The sequence below is a fragment of the Neoarthrinium moseri genome, assembly GCF_022829205.1.
Source record: "Neoarthrinium moseri strain CBS 164.80 chromosome Unknown scaffold44_Wmoseri_CBS_16480, whole genome shotgun sequence".
Taxonomy (NCBI): domain Eukaryota; kingdom Fungi; phylum Ascomycota; class Sordariomycetes; order Amphisphaeriales; family Apiosporaceae; genus Neoarthrinium; species Neoarthrinium moseri.
In genome coordinates, this window is record NW_026055158.1 from 41,254 (window position 1) to 65,059 (window position 23,806).

General features: G+C 51.5%; 6 protein-coding genes across 6 annotated transcripts; 2 read left to right on the forward strand and 4 right to left on the reverse strand.

Moving 5' to 3' along the window:
• Nucleotides 1-354: 354 nt before the first annotated feature.
• Nucleotides 355-2,368, forward strand: JN550_009502 (uncharacterized protein; the record flags this gene model as incomplete). Its single annotated transcript, XM_049321582.1, has 2 exons — nucleotides 355-721; nucleotides 783-2,368. 2 exons carry the CDS (start codon nucleotides 355-357, stop codon nucleotides 2,366-2,368), a joined length of 1,953 nt encoding a protein of 650 aa, XP_049168449.1.
• A 111-nt stretch (nucleotides 2,369-2,479) lies between these two features.
• On the reverse strand, nucleotides 2,480-4,867 carry JN550_009503 (uncharacterized protein; the record flags this gene model as incomplete). Its single annotated transcript, XM_049321583.1, has 5 exons — nucleotides 2,480-3,622; nucleotides 3,764-3,943; nucleotides 4,002-4,085; nucleotides 4,173-4,639; nucleotides 4,693-4,867. The coding sequence occupies 5 exons, from the start codon at nucleotides 4,865-4,867 to the stop codon at nucleotides 2,480-2,482; spliced, it is 2,049 nt and encodes a 682-aa protein (XP_049168450.1).
• Nucleotides 4,868-6,959: 2,092 nt separating this feature from the next.
• Nucleotides 6,960-8,471, forward strand: JN550_009504 (uncharacterized protein; the record flags this gene model as incomplete). Its single annotated transcript, XM_049321584.1, has 1 exon — nucleotides 6,960-8,471. The coding sequence occupies one exon, from the start codon at nucleotides 6,960-6,962 to the stop codon at nucleotides 8,469-8,471; it is 1,512 nt and encodes a 503-aa protein (XP_049168451.1).
• A 1,058-nt stretch (nucleotides 8,472-9,529) lies between these two features.
• On the reverse strand, nucleotides 9,530-11,594 carry JN550_009505 (uncharacterized protein; the record flags this gene model as incomplete). The annotated part of the gene is made up of 3 exons (XM_049321585.1): nucleotides 9,530-11,113; nucleotides 11,163-11,281; nucleotides 11,486-11,594. The coding sequence occupies 3 exons, from the start codon at nucleotides 11,592-11,594 to the stop codon at nucleotides 9,530-9,532; spliced, it is 1,812 nt and encodes a 603-aa protein (XP_049168452.1).
• An 8,178-nt stretch (nucleotides 11,595-19,772) lies between these two features.
• JN550_009506 (uncharacterized protein) lies at nucleotides 19,773-20,441 on the reverse strand (the record flags this gene model as incomplete). The annotated part of the gene is made up of 1 exon (XM_049321586.1): nucleotides 19,773-20,441. One exon carries the CDS (start codon nucleotides 20,439-20,441, stop codon nucleotides 19,773-19,775), a length of 669 nt encoding a protein of 222 aa, XP_049168453.1.
• Nucleotides 20,442-21,744: 1,303 nt separating this feature from the next.
• Nucleotides 21,745-23,348, reverse strand: JN550_009507 (uncharacterized protein; the record flags this gene model as incomplete). Its single annotated transcript, XM_049321587.1, has 2 exons — nucleotides 21,745-23,135; nucleotides 23,195-23,348. The coding sequence occupies 2 exons, from the start codon at nucleotides 23,346-23,348 to the stop codon at nucleotides 21,745-21,747; spliced, it is 1,545 nt and encodes a 514-aa protein (XP_049168454.1).
• Nucleotides 23,349-23,806: the final 458 nt, after the last annotated feature.

Below are 23,806 nucleotides of genomic sequence, written 5' to 3' on the forward strand. Positions count from 1 at the left end.
AGTTCCCGGCCCCGACGGCAGCTAATCTCTGGGCTCAAGGGACCCCGGACTATAGCGTTATCAGGCATTGAGCTGATTGGCCAATGGTGCAGCGATCACCCGAACGCGCGCTCGTGAAGTGCGTGCGTAGGCGGGAGTGACCTTCCCCTTCTGGTCTCGGTCCAAATTCAGGCTCATCTCTTCCCCAGATCTACAAATCGCAGATCGCACCGTGCAAGGCGGCCGGCCTAATAACAAGATGCATCCCATTCATCCTCCTTGACCTCTCGATCGCTCGCTACGCAGAGCCGCAAGCCGTTCAAGGGGTTTACAGGAACTGTCCGAATCCGCGAGCGTGACGTTTCAGACTGCAAAATGTATCAGTATCTCCCAGATCCCTCGCTTGGCCGTCGCCAATGGGAGCGGGGTTTTGGAAGGATATTGGCCTTCTTCTCCTTTGTCACTCTGGCGTCCGGCAATGCTGGGCTGCTGCAGCCCGCCAGGTATGCGAACGGGAAGACGCCAACGAAATTACCACTCCTGGCTCAGATCGGAGAGCTAGCATTTGACGTCGAAGTAGCGTCGAGCGTCAGAGCAGCAGCAACACCTGCCGCTACTCCCTTGGAGTGCTTTCAGGTCGCAGAGCCGGTCTTGACACCCAGTAGTGGATATGGCGAGGAAGCCTGCACAGTTACCCTCATGGAACATACATTCGCTAACAGCTATGGTTCACCATTTGTCGGTACGTGTTATCCATTTTCATGTGATCTTACCCCGAAACCTGGCATCGCTGATCTCATCAGGCAATTACACACCGCCGAGTTGCGACTTTGACCATGTGGTCATGAACTTTACTGTAGAAGTCAAGGGCCGGCAGTATGACCGCTGGGGCTCCATGTATCTTGGCAATGTCAATGTCTTTAGCACGTCCACCGCAGAGCCCACAGCCACAGGCATTCGCTGGACCTGGCTGAAAGACATGACGCCGTACCTGTCTCTTTGGAAGGAGGACCAGACTGTCATTTTTCAGCTCGACAACGTGGTTAACGACATATATACCGGGCTTCTCAATACTACACTTACTGCTACTTTCTTCAAGAGCTCGGTCCGAACTGGTGGCCACGCACCAGCAGACCTGATCCTTCCTGTCTCTGCCGGGAAGAGTCCAGTGACGGGGAGCTTCTGGACAGTACCCGAAGAGAACGCTACGACGTCTCTAAACTTCCCCCGAAACGTAAATCGTGCCGTCTTCTCGGTCGCGGTCAAAGGGCAGGGCAACGAGGAGTTTTGGTGGAGCAATGTACCAGAAAGCGATACGCACACGTTCGATCCCGACGTGGGGACATATCCTGGATACTCGCCGTGGAGGGAGCTGCAGGTACTGATCGATGGTCAGTTGGCTGGCGTGCATTGGCCCTACCCAACAATCTTTACTGGAGGAGTTGTACCGCAGCTGCACCGCCCTATTGTAGCGACTGATGCGTTTGATCTCAGAGACCATGAGATTGATATCACACCATGGTTGCCACTCTTATGTGATGGGAATAATCACACCTTTGACCTGAGAATGATCGGCCTGGTGGATGATGGAAAATCCAGCGCATCACTTTCCTCGACTGTGGAGAGCTCGTGGTATCTTGTAGGGAAGGTATTTTTGTGGCTCGACGAAGATGAGAACGCCATCACGACGGGAACAATCGGCGCAAATGGCAACGCAGACCCGACAATCGGTTTCTCGCAGTCGATAACTCAGAACGCGACAGGATTCAACGAAACCCTCGACTTCAGCCTCAGTGTTAGCCGCGACTTCTCGGTCAGTACTCTACTCACCACACAGAAAAGGAATGGCACTGCCACCTGGTCCCAGAAACTTTCTTACTCAAATCTGGGTGGGCTGTACGCAAACGGATTTGGCGGTATTAATACCTTCGAGATCACTGGTCGAGACACAGCAGAAAGCCCGGGATGGTCGTACTCGACAAGCTACAACTATCCTCTGTATTGTAACACAACTCAGTCCACCTCAGCAGAGGGGAATACGACTCTGTGGGCCGTGTTAGACCAGGGGTTGAACCTCGAGGTGGAAGGAAATGCTGTATATGCTACTGGCTTGGAAGCTTTTGAGGCTGCCGACGGTACAACGAAGTGGATTGGCTCCGTGATCAATACGGAAAGGAATGGCACAGCCAACTATTCACGGTATGCCGACAACACTGTTTCGACTGGTATTGGCTCGACGGACCAAGTCTTTTATTTTGGCGGACTAACGGAGAGCGGAACCTTTGACACACCTGGGACAGAGCTGTACTACCGAAATGTAAGCGCCTTCAACAACACCGTCACTGCTGACTATGAAGTCATCGAAGGCAAAGTGGTAAGCGAGTCTTGATGACGTTGTTAGTTTCACTGGTATTCCTGGCCCCTACTAGGCAAAACAAACAGTACTTATTCCTGCAATACTTGTTCATACTTATTGGAAACGTGTAAATATAAACATATCTCAAAGCATTGCTCCTTTGCCAACTTGGGCCCGAGGGATTCCGAAACGCTCTTTCATGGTCACCCATCCGCCAACGATCAGACATTTTCTGAGCGCCCCTGGATCTGCATTCTCTCCAAATCCTTTCTCCAAGGAATCCTCAACTGTCGGCCAATGAACAAACCCGAGCGCATCAACGTTCTCTTCTGTCAATAGGCGGGTGAAAAGTTGATGCAGCGGGCCACCTTTTGGCCATACGACCGGAGCCGTGTAAGGATGCTTCCGGCGCAGGTACAGCTCCTCGGTTATGAATGGCCTAGCAGCTTCCCTCAGAATCCATTTCTCCCAGAAATGGCTGGCTGCCTGATCCCCATCCTTGCTCCACCACGCGCTGGTGCCGGAGTCGGGCCCCTTACCTTTTGATCCGTAATGCATCTTTAACGATGGAGGTATGGTTCCCATCAGCTCCGCCAGGTTGTGGTCCAGGAAAGGGGGCCGGCCCTCAATGCTATGTGCCATCTCGCAGCGGTCTCCAAGGGCCGTAAGGATAAAATTCGGGAGCTGACTCTTGCTCCAGGCGTACATGGCCGAGTTGAGTGGATGCCACCTGTTCATTATGTCCTCCTGGGCCGATGGGGACCATGCATCGATGACGGCGCGAAGTTTATCCATAGGACTGAATCTGTCTTGCAAGCTCGGCAGAAATAGGTCTTGACCCGTATGGGCTCGATTGGCGAAATTGAAAGGGGCGAATAGATTGTTCATCCGCGCCTTCAGCTCAGGGTCGATATCTAGGCAGTTTAAATTGCTTGACCCTATAATGTTGAAGGTGGCCAAAATATCATTGATCGATCTCTGATACAGCTTTTGGCGTAGCACGTCGTCGGTTTGCAGAACTAAATTGGGACTTGAACGATCTGGCTCAAGCAGGAACTCAGAAATAAACCAGGGGTATCCGGCGAAGAGCTCGTCCGCGCCCTCGCCGCTGAGTATAACTTTGAAGCCGTTGCTTCGTGGCAATTCGGACAGTGCAAACTTGCCAACGGTGCCCAAATCGAATGCGTGATGCTCATTATGCCAAACGCAGTCCTCGAAGTGTTTTGCCAGCTCAGCTTCATTCATGTCTTTGACATGAAAGTCAACACCAAGATAGTCTGCAGTTCTCTGTGCGATGTCTTGTTTGATCAGTGTCGGCAAATATAGAAATAGTTGGATTGAATAATTACCTGACTCATCAAAGCCGGAGTCTTTGTCGAACTGGATACAAAAACACGCTATTTTTTTCTGTACATCTTGACTGCCTACCTTTTCGCCCCTTTCTTCGACAAGATATTTTGTAATTCCCGCAACTGTCGATGAGTCAAGCCCGCCGGAAAGGTATATTCCAACGGGCACATCAGCACGAAGCCGTACTCGCACAGCCTCGATGATCTGCTCTCTGACTTCTGCTACTAGTTCGTCGATTGATCGTGTTTCCACATGTCGCTTACGATACTTGTAAGCTAAGTTTCTGTGGTAGATCTGATTGATAATCTCGACACACCTTGTCTTGGTACTTCAAGTCCCAGTATTCACGCTCTGAGATATATCCATTTGAGAACACCGTCAAGTAATGGCCAGGTTGGAGCTTCATCAATTGCTGGTTAGCACATGAGTAGGTGTATAGATGAGAAGGCCAGTGTAGCAGCTATAGTCGGAAAATGCTACCACTTACCCTGTTGACACCTTGAAAAATAGTCTCGCCACCAACAAAACACGAGTTTTGCACGATACCGTCGATGTTCCAGGCTGGCTGCCACCCGAGCGGAAGGAATGCCTTTATCTCGGGGGCCATCAAAAGCTTTCCGTCGACGATGGTCCAGAAAAGGGGTTTCACCCCAAATCGGTCTCTGGCAGCAATCACTTCACCCGAGCGATCGTCATATATAACGAATGCGTATTCTCCGCGCAGGTAGTCGAGAAATTTGGGTGCGCCATAATGCTTGTATAACGCAACAACGAGTTCTGAGTCGCTGTGCCCTCGAAATTTGTATTCAAATTCTTTTGAGCAAAGTTTCCGAAGGCGATCATTGTCATAGATCTCGCCCATCACTACTGCATGTATATTCCCCTCATCATCATGCAGCGGCTGCTCGCCTTCTGGTGACAAGTCCACAATAGACAAGCGGCAGTGTCCGAGGCCTAGTCATCGGGTTTAGTCTTGTACGCCTTGGGCAAATTTGACTATGACTGACCAACTGTGTTCTCCGCGTTGATCCATACATCTCGAGCATCAGGTCCACGGTGATCAATGAGTTTCAGGCTTGCTATGAGCTTCGACTTGAGATCCGAGATGGTAACCCCCCTGGAATCGGACTTTCCACTGCTGGACGGGCCGCTCAGTTTGACTACAACACTCAGTCCGCACATGTTTAACCTCGTGTAGTCGTCTAGGTCTGGGGTCAAAACAATTCAATAACCTATTCATGAGCTGGTTGCTAGGAAATCCGTACTTATATGTTTCCAAAGAAAGATATCTGGCTGTCGCAGCTTATAGCGCCTGGAATCTGATGAGATTTTAGTCGCCTCGGGGGATCAGTAGTTTCGCTATTCTCATATTTTAGGCCAACTTTGTAACTGCTTTTTGGGGACCAGAAGTGGGGAAGAAGCTTTGTGAGTACAGCAGTTATGCTCCCTGGCCACCGGCATCGTCGGTATGAAAGCCGAGGACCCTGTCCGTTGCTATTCCCGGCACATCTTACGTAAATCTAGGGATTTCAACTGGGCACTGCATGGCTTTGGGTCGATCTCTACGGAGTAGACGCACCACTAAAAGCTTGACATCACCTCAAGTCGATACGAGGATGCCTATCCGAGGTTGCTTTAGAAGTGTAGAGGGACGCGCTTGCAGTCACTCTGCAGTCTGCCAAATAGAGCCATCAGCCTCTCTCTGATTACAGTGCACCCAATATCATCTATAAATATCATTGCAGTCCTCTAATAGCCAATAAATCCGCGTGAAATAAAATAATGCGAGACGCGTGTGAATTCAGGCGTCTTGGATAATTAAGCTTTGTGCTAATCTGACACAAGCGCGACGGTCAGACAGGGCTGACTACGCACTTATTTGCTGTACCCGTCACTTGGCTCCCAAAAGAGTACGTTCTCCATCATGTATGAGGGGTATTGAAATGAATATCAGCTGCATCATCGGTCTGGAGTAACGTGGCTGGCTGGATTGGGGCATAGTTTCCTGAGTAACTTCTATCCTTAAACCCAGAGTCGCAGCTCGCGCGAGCCGGGGCAGGCCACCCGATGCCAATAAACTAAGCCCCGTTCCGGGAATGCCGGCCGCAAACGATCATGGGAGCAAGTATTGGGGTATTAATGATCGCGCTTTAATCGGCATACTCATAAAGTGGTGCCAGCCAACCGTCTGACAGACGATGTTTGACCAAATTACACGAATTTGGGGACTACCTTTCCGCCGTGCTAGACTATAATCCAAGTGTATACATTAAATGAAAGACAGTTTCATCAACATGTGTGCATACGTGCAAATAATTGTTTTTGGAAAAGGTTTGGCGCCACTTCCCATTATTGAGCTGATATGATCCACCCGGAAATCGCCTCTTCCCCCAATCTTGGCACTGCTCACGCATGCCTGCATAGAGGCAATTATGTATGAGTAATGGACTTGAATTTCCGTATTGCCCCTCGGCCAATTGTTGAAAATATGCCAAGGGTACTCCTGTAGGTGACTATGCGTCGCAGTTTCGCTCGAGACCAACAAGACAGAGCAGTAAGCCGAAATAACCCTTCATATAAACAGTGTGGAGCAGTTTTCTGATTTGTTGTCAAACTTCCAAGGGTTCAAACACATGATACGTAATTACAATTTCTGACTGGAAATAATTTCTCTCCCATGCTTCATTGCTCTACTTCGCGGCAACGCCGCGGCTTCTTACCTTATTTGTCCGAGTCATTGTGGTTAATGCAGATGTGTATCAGCAAGCAAAGAAATTAATCGGAAAGAGTACCCCAAGCGGCTCAAAACGGAGAAGGGCTGAGAGTAAGCTGAACACAATTTATCTTAATAGTTGCAACATATCCAGCTATGCCATTGGTCATGGTAGGTTGGGCCTTGATTACTTAGAGACGTATAAAGTGACCAACTTCACCCAAATACGATATACGCATAGGGTTGTTACGAGGTGGAATGACGTTATGGGCGAGCATTTCTACTGTAAGAAATACCGTACAATGAATCAAATGAATCAAATGATCAATCATATTCATGTAATTAGCAAATAATAAAACAATAGAATGCCCTAACGGCAACATCAGGCTCCTTAGGTACAACAAGGACACAAAGCTATTGTACCAATGACAACACTCGGGTTTTTTCCCTACTCATTCTTATAAGTGACTCCCATTAGCCAGTAAGCCAAGTCGAGCTTAACGTATCAGTCAAACTTCAATTCGCTGACCAATTTTTGCCATTCGAAGAACTACTTGAAAAATGGCTGGTATTCTCGATCTCAGTCTCGAACTACTGCACATGGTAGCGGAGCATATCCGCACCCCAATGGAGCTAGCACGGCTATCACGCTCCTGTAAGGGATTGCAGGTTGCCTTCTCCTTTGACTATTGGATCCTCCACGACGCGCGGCATCATCGAACCAGCGTCTTGCCCAACCACGCGGTCGGGTTTGCCAGCGAGCAGGTGCCGCTTTTGATCCGCGCTCTTCGGTGGTGCGTCGACGATCAGGTCATCAAGCGCGTGGTCGACATATACGCCAAAGAGTTCCCAGCCTCATTAGATGGACACTGGGGCCGCCTGCGCTTTAATGTGTTCCCGCTGCACCAGGCGTGCCTGTACCAACATACCGGGATCGTGGAGCACATGCTGCGCAAGGGATGCCGGGTCGACATCCGCGATATAGGCTTTGCTGCTACCCCCCACTTCGACGGACTGAGTACGTACTGCGGGGACTACTTCGATGCCCTTTTGTTCTCCGTGGCCATTCGCAATTTGTCGATGATGCTAACACTGATCAAGGCGGGCCACCCTGTCAGTATGTTTCACCTCGGGCATGCATCGCAAATGAGGGCGTCGCATACCCTTGGTGTATTGCTGCGCGCGTATCGTATCAACCCTGACTTTGACGCAGGCGATTCGGACTTCGATTACGCACTACAGTACACTAGTATGGACGAAGACAGCGATGGCAATGAGAGAATCATCAATCAGCTGCTGAAGGAGGCGCCAAACATAGGAGCTGAGAGCCTTCTAAGCTATGTAGATTCTGCTGTCACTGGTAACTGTCCAAGAAACGCAGTCCATTTCTTTCATCACTTGATACAACGTAATGGCCCGACTTTACAAATCTGTCAGAAAACGTTGAGCATTGCGCTACGAAATGGCTGTGAATGGTTGATACGAGCCATTCATCCCAGATTTACCAATTTCTTGATACTTGCGAATGCCGACGACTGCGAGACAAGGAGGGTAAGGGCCTGCGCCTGTTTGTTAAGAATTGCACTCATATCCGCCAAGAATACCGCAACAGTCATCCAACACCTCCCATATCTTCTCGAAGCTGGATGTATACCGGGTCCCGATCATCTCTGTATGGCGCTCGACATACCGGATCCGTCTCCTTACATTGATGTGCTCGTGGAGCACGGAGCCGACGTAAACGGACACTCAGCCAGGCATGGTATGCGGCCTCTGGCCCGTGCAATTAAGGATTTTAACGGCAGGGTAGTATTCAGATTGCTATACCATGGTGCCGAGTTAGAGACATTGGGGAAATTGAAAGTTCAGGCCTCCCTGCTCCGGTGGTACTGGTGCACGTTCGGCAACCCTTTATGGGTGAGAAACAAAGGCGTGGCAGATTTCGTTAAAAAGGATGAGCAAGAGCCACCGATGATCGACAGAAGGACCTTTGACTGTAGCCGGACCAATTTGTATGAGCAGTTGCGCAACATGTTTGACATGCTCCTTGGCCCCATCCACCCCTTGAGTTGAGACGGAAAAAGAAAAAAAAAGGGGAAAAAAAAAAAAAGAGGGGTTGGGTTGGGTTGGGTTGGGGGTTGCTACTTAATTCGAATAATCTCCTCGCTCTTGGATCGCGTTTATTGTTTGTTTCCCTTTCATGTAAGCTGGACCTGTGTCGGGTTATTGATACAACGGGTGACGCTGTGACATCTTGCTGGTACAAATGTCAATAGATTCATGCGATCAGGAATTTCAAGCACTATTGTTATTCACTGCAATGCCCAGCAATATACAAGCTGTACCTGGCCTTGGCATTGCACAACTATGGTATGTAGAAAGCAAACCCCTTCCCTGAACGCCGGCCATGAGCCAAATGTCATCCTTTCCACCATTCAAGTCTCTTTAGATTAAGTCAAATAAAAAGTGCTGGCCTGGCCAGTCGTGCTCTTCCTGCGTATGTCCATGCTTTCCGAATGTGAATTCCAGTTTCAAGCCTGACGCGGCTGTGTGCGAGGCAAGTCGGTGCCATGGAGGTAAATAGCGAAAGTCCAGCAATGTATGATGCAAATGGTCAGTCGAGAGAGAAAAGTAAGTTTGAGTTTTGCCAGCCAACTCCAGTATATCTTCGGCCATCAAATGCCCCAAGAGATTGCCAATGCCAGAGCCATTTTGTAGTACCAGCCGATGTGCCTTCTCCATCCGAGGCAATGAAATTGATAGTTGAGTTGATTTGTGCCATCCATGCCAATCTCTTGCTTTCATTCAGTCATCAATGCGGAAAGGGTGTACCTGAATCCAGCCATCGTTGCGAACAGGAGGAACGCGGACCCGACATCCTGCCCATCGGTCAGTTTCCCCCGGACAAACCAGGGAGAGAGAGAGCGTGGGTGATGAGAGCCATGACCTCGAACCGTGGATGGTGGTTGACGTCTTATCCTGTATCGTTCTGCCGCCCTTGTTTAAAACCATTTAATGTCGTATCATCTCATCATGCATATAGTGCGTACCCGTCTGTTCGAACGCAGCCAGTGCTAACCTGAATGTTTGGCTGAAAAAGGCGGCCCGGTGGGCTCGCTCCATCAGGCTTCTCAACGTCCCCCAACGCCATCCACGACGCGAGCGGTGTCGTCTTTCTTTCCCGAGGTAGCACCGGCATAGGTGTTGCCCCAAAGGCCTGCAGCGGATCCAAACCCGGATGTTCGCTTCCGGGCTCTGACGGTACTGTCTCCATCCTCGTCCATGCTGAACACGAATTCGCCGTCCTCCTCGCCTATGGGAGTGGTGTATCGGGCGCTGGAGCTGATGGAGCTGCTGCTGACGTGGCGTTCGCCTGCGCGGCCGTTCGTTGGACGTCCAGCAATCGGGCGCAAATGCGGCGACTGGTCCCCGTTGGCATCAATGCGAGTGCGCTGGAGCTGCTGGGTAAGTGCACTGAGTCCTTCTACACTGTCTGACCTGCTGCCATGTGGTCGGATGATGTCCTCGTTCAGCATAGAGTTGCGTAGGGGGCTCCCGACGTGACCAAAGGCACCACTTGTGGCCAACGCATTCTTCTTGGCATCCTCCTCCTCCTTTTGACGTTGAAACAGAGGACCCCAGCGGCTGGGGCTCGCCGCCACGGGGCTGCTGAACTTGGACGCGGGGTCCGCATTTGGTGTTCCGGTGCCGCTCACGCTCACAATTCCATTTCCAGACCGCTGCCCGCTGCTCTCGTCGTCGGCAGCCCGCGAGCCGCGTCTGGCCTTCTCAGCAGGCGTCAGGAGATCCTTGAGGTTGTCCGGTACATAGTCTTCTTCAAGGAAAGGAAACTCGGCATCCCAGTCCCGGTCGATGCCGCCTATTATGGCGCGTGGTGCACTGCTACTGAGCAGCTTGGGCTTGGCATAGCGACTCGAGTGCATCTGCCGCCTACCAAAGTACTCATCGGTCGGTTGGGCCGGCGGGGAAGACGCGGTTACGGTGGAGGACAGGTGGTCGTTGCTGCCGAATGCAGAGCGGTGTAGAAGCTTCAGAGCTTCTGAAGTTCGCGCATCCTTGGCAGCATTAAGTGAAGGCGAGGGTGAATCGAGGCCGAACTGCGAGGGGACGGACGATGGCCAGGGACCGGCAGGATAGCGAGCTGCGTTGGAGATGCCGTTGGAATCAAAGGATGCGGGCAATGGGGCATCCAGCACAGACAAGCCTTTTACACCTATCGGCGAGAGGCCCAAGCCCAACCGTGTGGGGTCCTCTTCGCGAGGGGAGCCATACTGAGAGCCCGTGTGAGAATAGGTAGTATCGATCGTAGGCAGGCCGTTCTCCAAGCTCGGTTGGCGGTCGAGCTGGTGGTGGCTATCCCCGCCAGGCGAGATTGGATAGCCAAAGTTGCCGTAAGGGGTGGCTGCATCGGCTTTCATGAACGAGTTGGTGAGGGCGCTGCTGGTGTTATAGGGTGCCGCGGCACCAGCGCTGGTACGACCTCCCAAGTGTAGAGGCTGGCCGACAGTGATACCATTCTTTCCGTAGTTGATTCGCCGGCCGTCGGGGAGCATGTGAATGTTGGCACACTTTGGTCCGAATTTGCAATTGCCCTGCGAAGTGAGGCGAACAGTCAGCAACCATCCATACACAGCAGCTGGATCAGAGCGCAACCGTGGCATGTGCGCCTTTGCAGCAGTGGCCGTCGGAGCAGCCTGGTAGGCAAGAGGAGGGAGGCGGTTGCTCAAAAGCACATTGGCGTACCTTTGCAAAGTACTTGCACACCGTCTCGGCGGCACTCCCGAGATCGTGACTGAACGGACAAGCGGTGCCGGCCTGGCAAGCGCCCTGCCGGAAGAATTTGCAGGGGACATGCGAGGTATCTAGAAGCCGGGCGGAACGGGTCAGTGGGACAATTACCATGTACGTGCTTCCACAAGACACGGGAAAGGGAGCAGGTTGCGATGCGATGCGATGCGAAGCGCTGCGTTGCATGGCTTGTATCTGGTGTAGCAGGCCGAGGGGGGTGGCAGACTCGGGCGTCGTCGCCCGAATGCACAAGCGACGGCAGGACAATTGGCACTTACTTGGGGGGCTGCGAGGCCCGTCGAACCTGCCGCCGGGCGCAGGAGCCATTGCGCTCGGCTGCGGAGGGATGTTGAGACTCCCAGATCTCATGTGTCGATAGTCAGACATTGTGCCGAAACCTGGGAGGAGCGGATGGAGTCGGAGGTGAGTTTTGTCTGACCGACCGGGAGGCAGGTAGATAATTCACGAGGCAAAGCAAGGCAGGACGCAGGTGGGTGGTGGCGGGCAAAGGCGGGCAAAAGGAGGGGCAGCGACCCCAGAAGCGCTGGACTGGACAGAAGCAGCACCGGTGCGGTGCGGTGCCGTGGCCGAGCTTTTTGACGCGTCCGGCCTCTTATCGTTCGAGGGTCTCTTGGGGGGGCTGTCCTGCGGGCGGGCCTCCTCTGGTCTGTCCCAACGAGGTCGGCCGTCGCTTGTGCTCCCACCTCTCGTCTGTCTGTAAGAGCGCCAAGCGTTACCTGAGCGACTACCACTCTGCCTTCGGTTGTATATGCCCTCCAGTCTTTGTCTCGTTTTTGTCTTTTTGTTTTGGTGTAACCCTGAGAGCAGCAGCAGTGGGCGTGGCCGGCACTGCTCTCTCCCACGTATCGGTTAAGCGATTGGCCGATCTTGATAAGGTAAGTTGCTGAGTGGGTTGCCAGAAGGAGAGTTTGGAATGGATGGAGGGGAAAGGTGGCAGAAAAGCGACCTTTGAACGACAGAGCCCAAAACCAAGCAGATCTGATGGGCGGTGGGCGAAGAGGCGGGGTCCCAGATGGGTTAAATCAGAGTCCAGTCGAGGCGGACTTGAGGCTGCAGATGCGCTGCGATGCGATGCGATGCGAGACAGTCCTGGCCTCTAATTGGGTTGAGTGGAATGAGATCCGAAGGCCCAAAATAGCGGAGCGGCTCACCTGGACGAGCTTCATTCACCGTGTAAGTGGCCAAGGTGGACAAGTGTGATGGCATGCAGCAGTGCCTAGAACTACCTAGTGTAGGCCACCTTGGAGCTCCAGCAAGTGGCCACTAGATGTGGAAACAGTACCACTCAGGCGGGATACGCTTTCAAGCCGAGATCTATTCCCTTTAGTCTGCCTTCAGTCTTTCTGTGAACGCAGGACTGGTGGATGTTTGGCACGATTTGGCAAAGGTCTTTTGGTGGCTGGGGCCAGCTGAGACGAGCAGCAGGGTTGGTTTTTGGCCCAAGACAACCAGTCCAGATGAAGAATGTGGCCCCCTGACGATACCGAAATTCCGGGTCGACGTTTGAATAAAGCAGGAGGCAGGCCGGCCTCGTCTTGACTCGATTAGTTGCGGTGTGTGACTCGGGGTGTGAAGCCTCGGATCTCTGGTCGGGATACCCTTGGCTAATCGACCAAGTATGGTCTACTATGGTAACTCAGGAACGAGGTCTGGTCTGTCTCTCCTATCTAAGTACTTGTTCCCGGAGACTTGCTGTGGTCGCGGTCTGCCTTGGAATGAGACGCTCAAAAGGCGGCAGACTATAGTTCTCCGTTTGCATGAAGAACTGTAAGTCTCGGGCGTGCTTGAGTCTAGAGCTACCGCTCACCGGGAGCCCTGGCAGATAGGTCTGCGCAAGTACTCGAGAACTTGTAGAGAGGTCAAACGAAAGGCGGGATGGTGGGGGTTGGCAGCGTTCCGAGTCCAATGGATTTGGCCAAAGAAGGTAAGCCGGATCGCCTTCAGGGTATGTCTTGGCAGCATGAAAGTCTGGCTGGTCCGTTAGGCGAGTCTACCACTTCCGAGACCATCAGTTTTCAGCTGCAGTCGCCGCGCGGGTATTGCGATAGTCTCAGAATTATGATGATGAAGGCTGTTTGATAGCAACCGTGAACTGCAGGTTGGTCTTGGGAATCTGACTAATTGGTGCCTACAAGACACCATGCAAAAATCATGAGACCGGGCCCGGATGAGTAATTCCAGTTAACGAATGTCATGCGGCCATGTATGGGGGTCTGAGGGAAGGTCCTGCGATCAGATGCGATTCAGAATCAAGGGCGATGTTGCCTGTGCCTGAAGGGGGCTTCCATCCGCAGGGCCACCTGCGCACCTGTGCGACCCGGACCTGCCGTCGATTGGGACTGTGCTTGGGCTTACAAGCCAATTGGGACGTCAACACCGCCGGTTTGAGCGAATCTGGTAGGTTGCGCAAAGTATTGCGATCTGTCAGATCCGACAAGGTCAGCGCTACGGCGGTTCGCCGTTGTCCTAGCTGGACGGTCAGCGAATCAGGTCTGAGAAAGCCCCCTCGATTGAGCTACGCCGGTCCGTCTGACGAATTGCAAGACAATACCAGAACCCTGCTACCCGACCGATCAAGAGTAAACTAGAGCATTGGGCTACCCAACTTAGATAGACTATGCTGACCACATGGATGGCACCGACTTCTTGTATTGATAAGTCGCAGCACGACTGCGTCTTTCGTCTCTAGTGGACTCCCTGCCAGGATTGCATAAACCCAACGGCGCCGTACCGTAGTTGAACAGGCGCTAAAGGGAGGGGGTAATCTCAGGCGCGCCGTTGTGTCCGATCTGTGATACTTGTCGTTGGCTAAGGGTCTTACTTACAGCATACAGTGATACAGTGGTAGCATCCGCTTACTTGCGGCGCAAGTCTGAGAATAAGCCGAGCTAGGAATCCTCACGTCGCAGCGAGTCGATAAGTGATAGGTAGGATGTGTGGATCGAGGTGATAAGCTGGTCGTGGGGATCTTGATGGTGCATATCAGTCTGGAGCATGAGAGCGGCACGGTGACGTCGCGAGACTGGACCCCGTGAAAGATTGGTGGGTTGGATCGTAGCTAGGGAGTAGGCTAATGTGACCTTATAGGCGGTGCGGATGGATCTATTTATGTCCCCATGAATTGTTTGGACTTCGAGGCTGCTTGCAAGATCTGGGCAGACTACCATCAGGTTTTCTTGGTGTGCCCAGGAACGCGGGTTGAAGAAGTAGTTGCGCATGAGCCGCTGTCTAGCCCTCTTGGTTACATGTCCCCCATGTGCACAACACGGATTGACGGGATCAGGGTTGTTCGTATCGTGTCTCGCATGTGCGCCTGGCCTTTGAACGCTGACGATCTGTGACGATCTCGACTGCTCCGTGCCGCAGCGGATGTGAATGGGTACCTTGGCGCCGCGACGCGTGGGAGTCGAGTCGCGCTCATCCATGAATCCCTGGTGAGACACGATTAACCCACCTCCGAGCTTCCTGTACAGGATGCCTATGAGGCAGAGTGAGGTACCACCGTCCACCTCAGAAGTCATTTGGTGGGCAATATGGCAGAGGATGTGGTGTGCCAGGGCCCCTCATCTTCCCAGTTCCACCTGTCGCTCTTCTCTGTTCTTGATGGTGATGACGAATGCTCAGGCGAGCAGGCTGTCAACTTTGCCTCTTGTTTCTCTTGGCCTGAGCAACCTAGCATGATGGGGGGAATAGACGCATCTCTTCCGTGTGGCATGGATACGACGAACACCAGTCTCACTCGGGCCGCGTGCGAGGCTCTATGACATTCCGGGTTAGTGATTCGCTAGAACAGGTAACCTAGCGCTGCAATACCCCCCTTCCTCTAACTTCACTGCACTCCGTGGAGCCGGCTTCATCATTGCCTCAGTTGGGGTCACACCGGGCTAACATGATATCCACATTACAGACATCACGAAACCCTTCGAGCGTCCTTATTGACGCCGGGTTCAAGGCGGATATCATGGGTGATCTGCATTCAAATCTCATCCCTGCACAGACGTGAGTAGCTCGCCTGCGGCGTTCAGGCGTTGCCATCAGGACTTGCTGGTATTTCATCGGTCAGAGAAAGCAAATGACAAGGATGTCTCTCCATCACTACCTGCTTTGGTTACCTGGTAGTACAGGGCTTCGATCATTGTCAATTTCTGGACTGACACCCAGACATGTCAGGCTGGATTTAGGTTTGGGTTTGTCAACACGACCAAGCCGGATCTGCTTGTGATCTCATGATGCTGTGTAATGCTACCAAGTCCCCCACACCCATTAGAGCCCCCTGTACCCCTGTCACAGCCTTTGGCGGCTTGATCAGGCAGTGACACCAAAGAGTCTCCACCCACTAAAGCCGCCCGTGAATCCCGCCCGGACACCCAAGTCAGTGCACTGCCGTACCCATTGTACCTGGCCGTGGATGTGCGTGAACGTGAACGAATGCAGGCCCGTTTTCAATGATTGGCGCCTGTCGCGTCTGTAAGAAATGCTGAGCAAGTTCTCCGGCCTGCATCTGCATGGCTCTCTCGCACTCTGCAGTTGAGTAACATAGGGATTTTCTCCGATTAGCCAGAGAGTTGACCTAAGTTCCCGACAGTACTATGGTACATAGTCCAGCATATCTAACTTATATACAGGCGGTGATAACTAATTCGAGTTACGCACTACCTGCAGGGCATGGGTGGATAGGCTTGACAGGGCAAGGTAGCCCGGTAGTGACGGGATGGCCTGCGGAAGCATGGGAAGAAGTGAACCCCAGAATTGATCGACCTTAACTGCCGAGTTAAAAACAAAACAGCAGATCTGAGCGAATGTGACCATAGCCACCGCGGTATCATTTGTGCGATACTGGGAGCAAAGCAGCCTTCCATTATCTTGATACCCTTGAGGCAGCTATCAGCTCATGTTCGCCACTGAGCTCGGTCGCTGTCACCACATCCTCCACGAGGAAAGTAGCTTGCAGCCTTACTCCAAGGACTAGTTGTGGCAAGTACCCGTCACGAATGGAGCACTATTTAACTCCGTACACTCTCCCAACAGCCCACGCAGCCATCCCGTTCATAGCCAAGCAGCAAGCGCCTATCGATCCTACACTTCCAACGAACTCCACACTATCTATCGCTTTGGTCTGCCCGCCACGGGCGCGGCCTAGTCGTCAAAGACCATGCCATTTCGTTGGCTCGGGGCGTTCGACAAGCGGCAGACAACCCCTGTAGCTCATGGTGGTGTATGACCTGGGAGGGTATGCATCCAGGGTATGTTTGTCTAGTTAAGCTGCATGTCGCTCCCTATCATTCGTATTGTACACTCCGCCTCAGGTGTGCGCGTCCGGAAACAGCACACAGGAGTTCGCAGATCCTTGGCGCACGTCCGCGGGGTGCATAGCCGGGGCTTATAAGCCACATGGTCCCATCCATGAGACATGTACTTGCCCAACCCATAAAACTGTTGGCTGGCCAGGAATGTACGTACTACTTGTCTTGTTCAATCCCGGCCAGTCGAACCTATCTTCTTAGGCTCTTGTATGTTTATGCGTTCCCTGAAAAGCAAGTTCGGCTATAGGCATCAGCTGTCTGCATCCTCCGATAAAACTTGACATTTGCGAGGCATGTATGCCTGAACTGGCTTCAGGACAGGAATGATCCTAGTATATCGGACCTCAAATCCATCGTAGCAGAATATTCTTTGTTCGGGGTCCTCGAGGGGACCCTTCTGATACAAGCCACTGGCCCAAAGTATAACGGTGTGGGCACACTGCATGCCACAGACAAATCACAGTCGAGGCTCCCGCACCATCGTCCAGCTGATCTATCCACACCATTCCTAGTCGAATCAGTCCGTAACTGTTGCAACCACTACCCACGCTCTACCTCTCAATGATCTAAGTAGTTTGTTTTCTAGACGCCACAGCTGACTAACCCATCGTACCATTTCCACGTCAAGACTTCTTCCGTCCATATCCCGGTTCATTATCAAGTATTTTATGGACAGGAATAGGCATCAACTTACAAGGAGACTTCAACGCATTGTTCCAGTTCTACACCGGCTTCCTCAAGTCCTCCTCCAAGCTTGGATTGTGATCACCTTGGTGAGACTCTGATTAGTCCCGGCAATATCGCCAGAAGCTGCTCTGTGATGTCAGAGACCAGTATTATTTTCTTTGCCACACACCCTTACACCCTCTTGTAGATCTCAACAGAGGGGGGTTGCCGCTTAGGTAGTAACGAATATCGACCAACCCTCACTGTGTGTTAGTAGCCCAAAGTCTTGTTTCAAGACCTGTATTGAGCCTATCACACAGTGTCTACCAAGTCATTCCACCCCGACAAGAGAGCCCCATGATCATCAATCAATGAGTGATCCATCCAACTTCAGCCTCGACTGGCATTTGAATTTAGGATTAGCTTTGATTCAATAATTTTCTTCACGAATTTGGCACAGCGGACAGCGGAGCACGCATAATCTGATGTGTTTCGAAGTAGCACGCGTTCGAACGCCACCACAAATTGCAGCAAAGCTCCAGCGTAGCGCCGGATATTCCGTTCGTAGTATAGCCGTCATACACCGGCCCACTTCAGCCACACGCACAAGCACATTATGGAAGGCATACGCGGGTACTTGCATTTGACAGGCACCGGATTCCGATTGAAAGTAGACAAGTATTTGCATCCTGGCAGACCTCGTTGCCCAAGCTGGAGTCAGTAGCCCATAACATGTTGCAAATCCCGTTATTTGTGCCCAAGACTGGTATGCCTGGCATAATCGACTTGCTTTTCGTACACATAGCCATGGCGCGCTCGGAAGTCTCGGAGAATGGATATATGCGTCTACACCCTCTATATTTGTTTGTGAGATAATCTACGAAGCTGTTGAGGGGCAAGCAATGCAGCTTTGTGTACGGAATCTAGCCAAGACCCCTCCACAAGATGCTGCTTCAGAAAACGGATAGTCTCATCATGAACACGTAACTGTGCATCATGTCTATGGAGCTTGATATGAATATCTCCAATGTGACTACACATGGGCAAAGCTTTTTTGGTAGATGTAAGTCACACTTCCTAAGCGAGCTCGGATGAGTTTTGCGGACCCCTTGTCAAATGGGCATGAACCCTACACCAACGGGGCGAGGTTCTGCAATCTATCATGTGGATGAAAGACCTAGGAAAGGTGGGCGTGACCTGCCTAATGCATCACCTTCGGAACCGAGCCGAGCCTTGAGACAGCATTTTGAAGAAACGTAGTGTGACTATGAAGAGCGGCAAATTCACCCAGTGTGTAACATCGCGGCTTGAATGCCGGCTGCCGCTGCAAGCTGAGTCTCGCCCCGGGTTACCATTCTGGTATATAAGTGGTATCAGCAAGTCAGCTACCAGTGAATGCTTACGACGAGATCGTGGCTGCGATCACGCAAGCATATTCCATGGGTAGTGGGCTTCGTGATGAATACTGTGTTGCCCAGGTACTAGTCACGAGTTGAGATTGTCGGGTGTCTTGTTTTGCTTATATTTGGAACACTTGGCTATGATTCGCCGGTTGATGTACACAAGCTTGTATATCTGATACATCCTCCTATTGGAGGGTATAGGGAGCCCAACCCATTCTACTTTATATCTGTTGGGCAGGAATCAGTTGATGCAGTTGTGATTCGGGCTCCAGCCATCAAATAAAGAATTTCTGTTCACATTCATGGAACAGTATTAGTCGAGTCTTTTCTGGGCTATGGTTCCGTTCGATTTGCGCCCTCTGGACACCCCTCAGAGTAACACCAGACGCACGCAAATGGGAGCAAATTTGAGCCACCCCGTGGAGAGCTTTTGGATCACCAAACGAGTTTAAGGCGTCTTCATCTTCTTGAGTGGATACTAGATGATTGACGATTTGAGCAACAAGGTTCATGGCGTAATTTACCGGGTTCATAGTAACACTACGACTAGGGGAAAGGCAACCCTGAAAGGCATGTCGTTGCTTGACTTTTGGTTAGTTCACCTGCCTAGAGAACGTGCCATCTACTTGGTGCAATGGAAGGTTATGTCAAATTGCAGGATGGTGAGTCGACTTGAACTGTTCCTCGCTGACCAATAGAGAGAAACATGCCTCATGATCAAGCAAAGCATTCCTCGATCAAAATCCAAACTCTATCCATTCCAATCCCATCCCTGCAACAGCTACATGCTACTTAGATAGCGATCCAATGCAGAATAAGAAGGCAGAACTCAAAAGGAAGTTTGTGCTTCGCCACTAAGCCTTTGGGCTTCTTGACAGCCTTAAAATATCAACACATCATTCTTTCGCAGCGGTGATGCACACGTAGCGTGTTGCCTCATGAGGCCAAACCATGTCATGGTGGTCATCAATCACATTCCTGTACACTACAGTGGCAAATTTCTCTCTTATCTGGGCTGGATGGCAAAGGACAACCATAGTTGCAATGAGGGAAATTTGTCCGTACTAGCCGTGGGCATGCTATGTTCGCGGCTGCTCTGTCTAGTAACTGCTGACCTCAAGAAATGGAAGGGGGATTGTTCCCCCTTCCATGGATCAAATGCTTACAAATAGTTATCTAGTGACAACATGGTTACTCACATGAAAGACCTGCATCCCTTTAAGTCCCTCCATCCCTCTCAGCAACGGGATGGTTCTGTTGAAGTCCTCAGTCTCACGATATGCCTTGTGGGCCTCCAGGCTTTCCCATCCTAGGACAACAACCAACGCGCGGCATCTCTCATCCTTGAAATCGACCTCCTCCAACACAAAACCATGTGCTGTCTCGCCACTGAAGCCTTGGGCTACCGGCTTGCTCTCATCGATGAACTGTTGAACTTTGATGAGAGCCTCCTGCTGCTGAACCATGGAGATGTCGGCAGGGAAGTATGCATGGAGAACCTCTGCAATAGGGGTCTTTCCCTTTCCATCCTCGTTGTTGAGAACAGTCGCCGGAAATGGCTCAAACGGAACGTGATAGACGACGGGGTCTGCTCTAACTAGCTGCATCATTTCCTCCAAGAAGGGACCGTAGGCCTCTGACTTCATGACAGCCTGGTGCGCCGAGACATCCTCCCAGTCAATAAAAAAGACAACCTGTTCCGGGTCTTCTATCTTCTGAGAGTACCGTACTCGCAAGCAACCGGCCTTGGGCAAGATACGCGTTGTCACCTTCTCTGTAGCAATGGTCCAGTCTGTACCAGGCTTGAGGTGAAGGGCCGCGATTTCAGTGACTGCAGGCATGTTTCTGGCAACAATAAGTTCTCCAGGAATTCTAGCAGGCTGATAAGTATAGTGATTGCGAGGCAGAGGATTTGGGCCGCCTTTCTTACCGTGTTGTCTCGGCAGTGTATGATCAACGAGTGCAATTGCCGCGCCCAATTCCGACAGTAACGTGGGGCAGCGTTCTTCCGCGGCGCAGTGATGTATGCAGAGGATGATGGGGGAACAGGAAGAAGGTGGTCTCTAGGCTATCAAGATGATACCGCGAGCGCAATAATTGTATACTTTATGAGGTGGTGACGGGCAGAAAGTAGTAGTTAGAGCAACTTTAAGGTTTGGCCGGAGATAGTACCACGTCACTCCGGGGATGTCTCTGCCCCGCTCGGCCCAGCTGTAGAACAGCTTCGGGACCGGAGATGGCTTGGGCCTATCGTCTACTGGCCACGACGCTGGACAAGACAATTCGCTCATGAGATAGACAGTAAAATAACCCCAGGATCGGGGCCTGATCCTACTTGAGCACACAACTCCCATCGCTGGAACGCCAAGACTATCCGGCGCCGAACGCCCATCTGAATCCCAACTTTGCCAAGCGGTCCACTCATAACGTCCACCTAGGTGGTAGTCGGTCACCATTCTCGGCCTATTCGGTGAAGTCGCAACTGCTTGCAGACACAAGCAGGTTGCGATGCTGGGTTAACTGACGAACCATGTGTCATCAAGAAACCCTACATCCAAGGACTTATTATCAATAATGGGACGCTAAGTCGGTAATATCGTTCGCACTTGGTGATGATGTTCGTACAAAGTGTTACTATACTGCGCATGAAGCTAGACAGGACTATAGCCGGTGAAACGGGACGCGAAAACGAAAAAGCCATACATCAGCGATGGCCCAGTGCCATTCTATATCAGGACTTGGTCGTGCGACCGCAGACAACCTGGAGAACAATTTCAAACCTAAGCGTCATGATCTAACAAAACTGTCAACGACGCCGCGTAGTTCTTTCGAATCAGACTGATATGTCGAGTGACAATGATGATGGTCTTAATAGGCTCGACCAATTTGGATCGTCCTAACACACTTGAGAGTCTGGAATTGCCTATCAGACTCCTGAGGTATTGGATTAAGTTACACGTTTACCGTCGTGATACATGTATCGTCCCGTAAATATGTGTAGCTAAAACCCCTATGGTTCTTGTTTCGCATCAAGTGTATCCCAAAGGTCGTCCAAGACTTCCATGACCGACCTGTACACCACCGCCATAAAGCGCGCGGCATCAAGCCATACGTCATATGCGGATCCTCGGAGAGTGTTTGCCATCACTTTGAGGGAAAAAACACAACCTGGACCGTAATATCGTCTCGTAACTCCCTCGAGAATGGCGGACCAACTGCAAGCGTCCCAGCTACCATTTCGTGGAAATTCCCACCCAGGGCATTTCTCACGAGGTGCACCGCCACGTTCTCATCTTGAAATGTTGCTCGGTCCTCAGTGTATCGGAAGCCTGAACTCCCCTGGCGATGTTTCTCCAGGTCAAAGCGACCGTGGTCTGTCACCGATATTGGCTTTCTCAACTCTCCACGATCTCGAAGCTCGATCCAGCGGCTGACAAGATTGACGGCCTGGTCGTTCGTCACTCTGTCCCAGAAACCGTCGCTGGCCATGATGAGGAAAGCCGGCGCCTTCTCGTCCAGCTGTGTGGTAGTGATAACAGGTTCAGCAGTAAGATATGGCGGTGTCTTGACAGTATACTTCAATGGTGGCAAAGGAGCAAACCCATCGTACTGCTTACTCAACTCCTGCAGTGTTCCAGCATCCCACTTGTGTCTTGCATCCCCAAAACCGCGGGACACCATTATCCCAAGTACACGTCCTCCCTTAAAGATATCGTTTTCACCGGGATGTTCCGAGTTGATTCGCGCAATCTCGTCCTCGTTACTTCCAGTTTGGTCAACAGATAGTGGTATTGCTATCCACTCTTCGTTGGTTTGTTTCTGGCCAAGGACCGCCCGCGAGTCCCCGACGCAAGCCACCCTAAGTATCCGTGTTGTTGGGTCCAGAAGAGACAATAATGCGCAGGAGCCAGCGTAGGCTTGTGCCAGGGAAGCCACCCTGTCTTGGTACGGGACGTTGCTCACAGCCAGTTCCAGCGCCCCCTTGACAATTCTGTCATCCAAGGATACGAAAGCATTCTTGATAGTCGACTCGACGACTTCATTCGAAGCCGTAGCTGGCAGGTGCTGGAGAGCCTGTTGAACAGTGGGTAGAAGTTGTTTCGTCAACAGCTCAGCAGTCTGAGATCCCGCATGTCCATCAAAAACACCCCATGCATTCCATGAGGAGCTGATAAGACCATCATCTGAAGTAATAACTCCGTGGATGAGTCGATCCTCCACTGGACTCGATGACCCAACCCGCACTGCATGATAAGCACCAACTGGCCCAGGTGAATTAAGTGAGTTGGACCAGCCGAAAGCTTCCTGGTTCAAAATTTTGGTAACCGCATCCTCGCATACAGCTGCAGCACCCGTGATGGATTCTCGCAGCTGATCTGTAGTCGGAACTGCAGGATACTCGTCGCCTTCACGCTGTGTATGTAACAACGAGTTCGCCCAGTAGCCAATGATAACCCAGACAGAACCAGTTGCAAGTTTTCGGTAGGGAAATCCAGAGCGAGATCCCGAACTAGAAGATCCTGTAATTTCTGGACCTAGAATTATTTAATCTTTCTGTGCGGGTTACAGAGCCATGCAACCGATATACACTTACTGCTGGATATTTGACCCGACTGCGAGCTCGACGAGCTCCAGAACCCCACGGGTATACACCGGCCAACACGAGCGGAGGATCTCGCGGGCAGCCCACTTGACAAGAGATACTTGCTGTCCCGAAGTTGAGACTTGGTCGCTATTTGGAACCTCATGTTGTGCTTATTTCGCAGAGTTGTGTTCAATAAATAAGAAGTAGAGAATGAGGGCTACAACATTGACACACGAAGGTGGCGTACGTGATCATACGAGAAGGCGGTCTGTTAGTCAATCCCAAGGGCAAGATCTTGCCTCAGAACCGAGATTCTCTTTTTATGACGGGAAGAACAAATTGTGGCGAGGCCTTTGGCCCAGTTGGGACTTGCGCCCGAAGGCCATTTAAATGCTGAGAAGGAACTTTCCAATTCTGGTAATGAGGAACTTTTGACGCATTGTCATTTTTAGAGGTTGACCCCTGGCTGCCCCACAAGCTTGTGCCTTCCTCTTGGATACGAGTTACAGCCTCCGCTATCGAGCAGAACTCTGGCTTCGATGCCCATATCTTATAATGGGAAGAGAAAAGCATTGCATCTCTGGTTCTTCAAGTCAATATGTCTTCCGCATTGGTATGCAC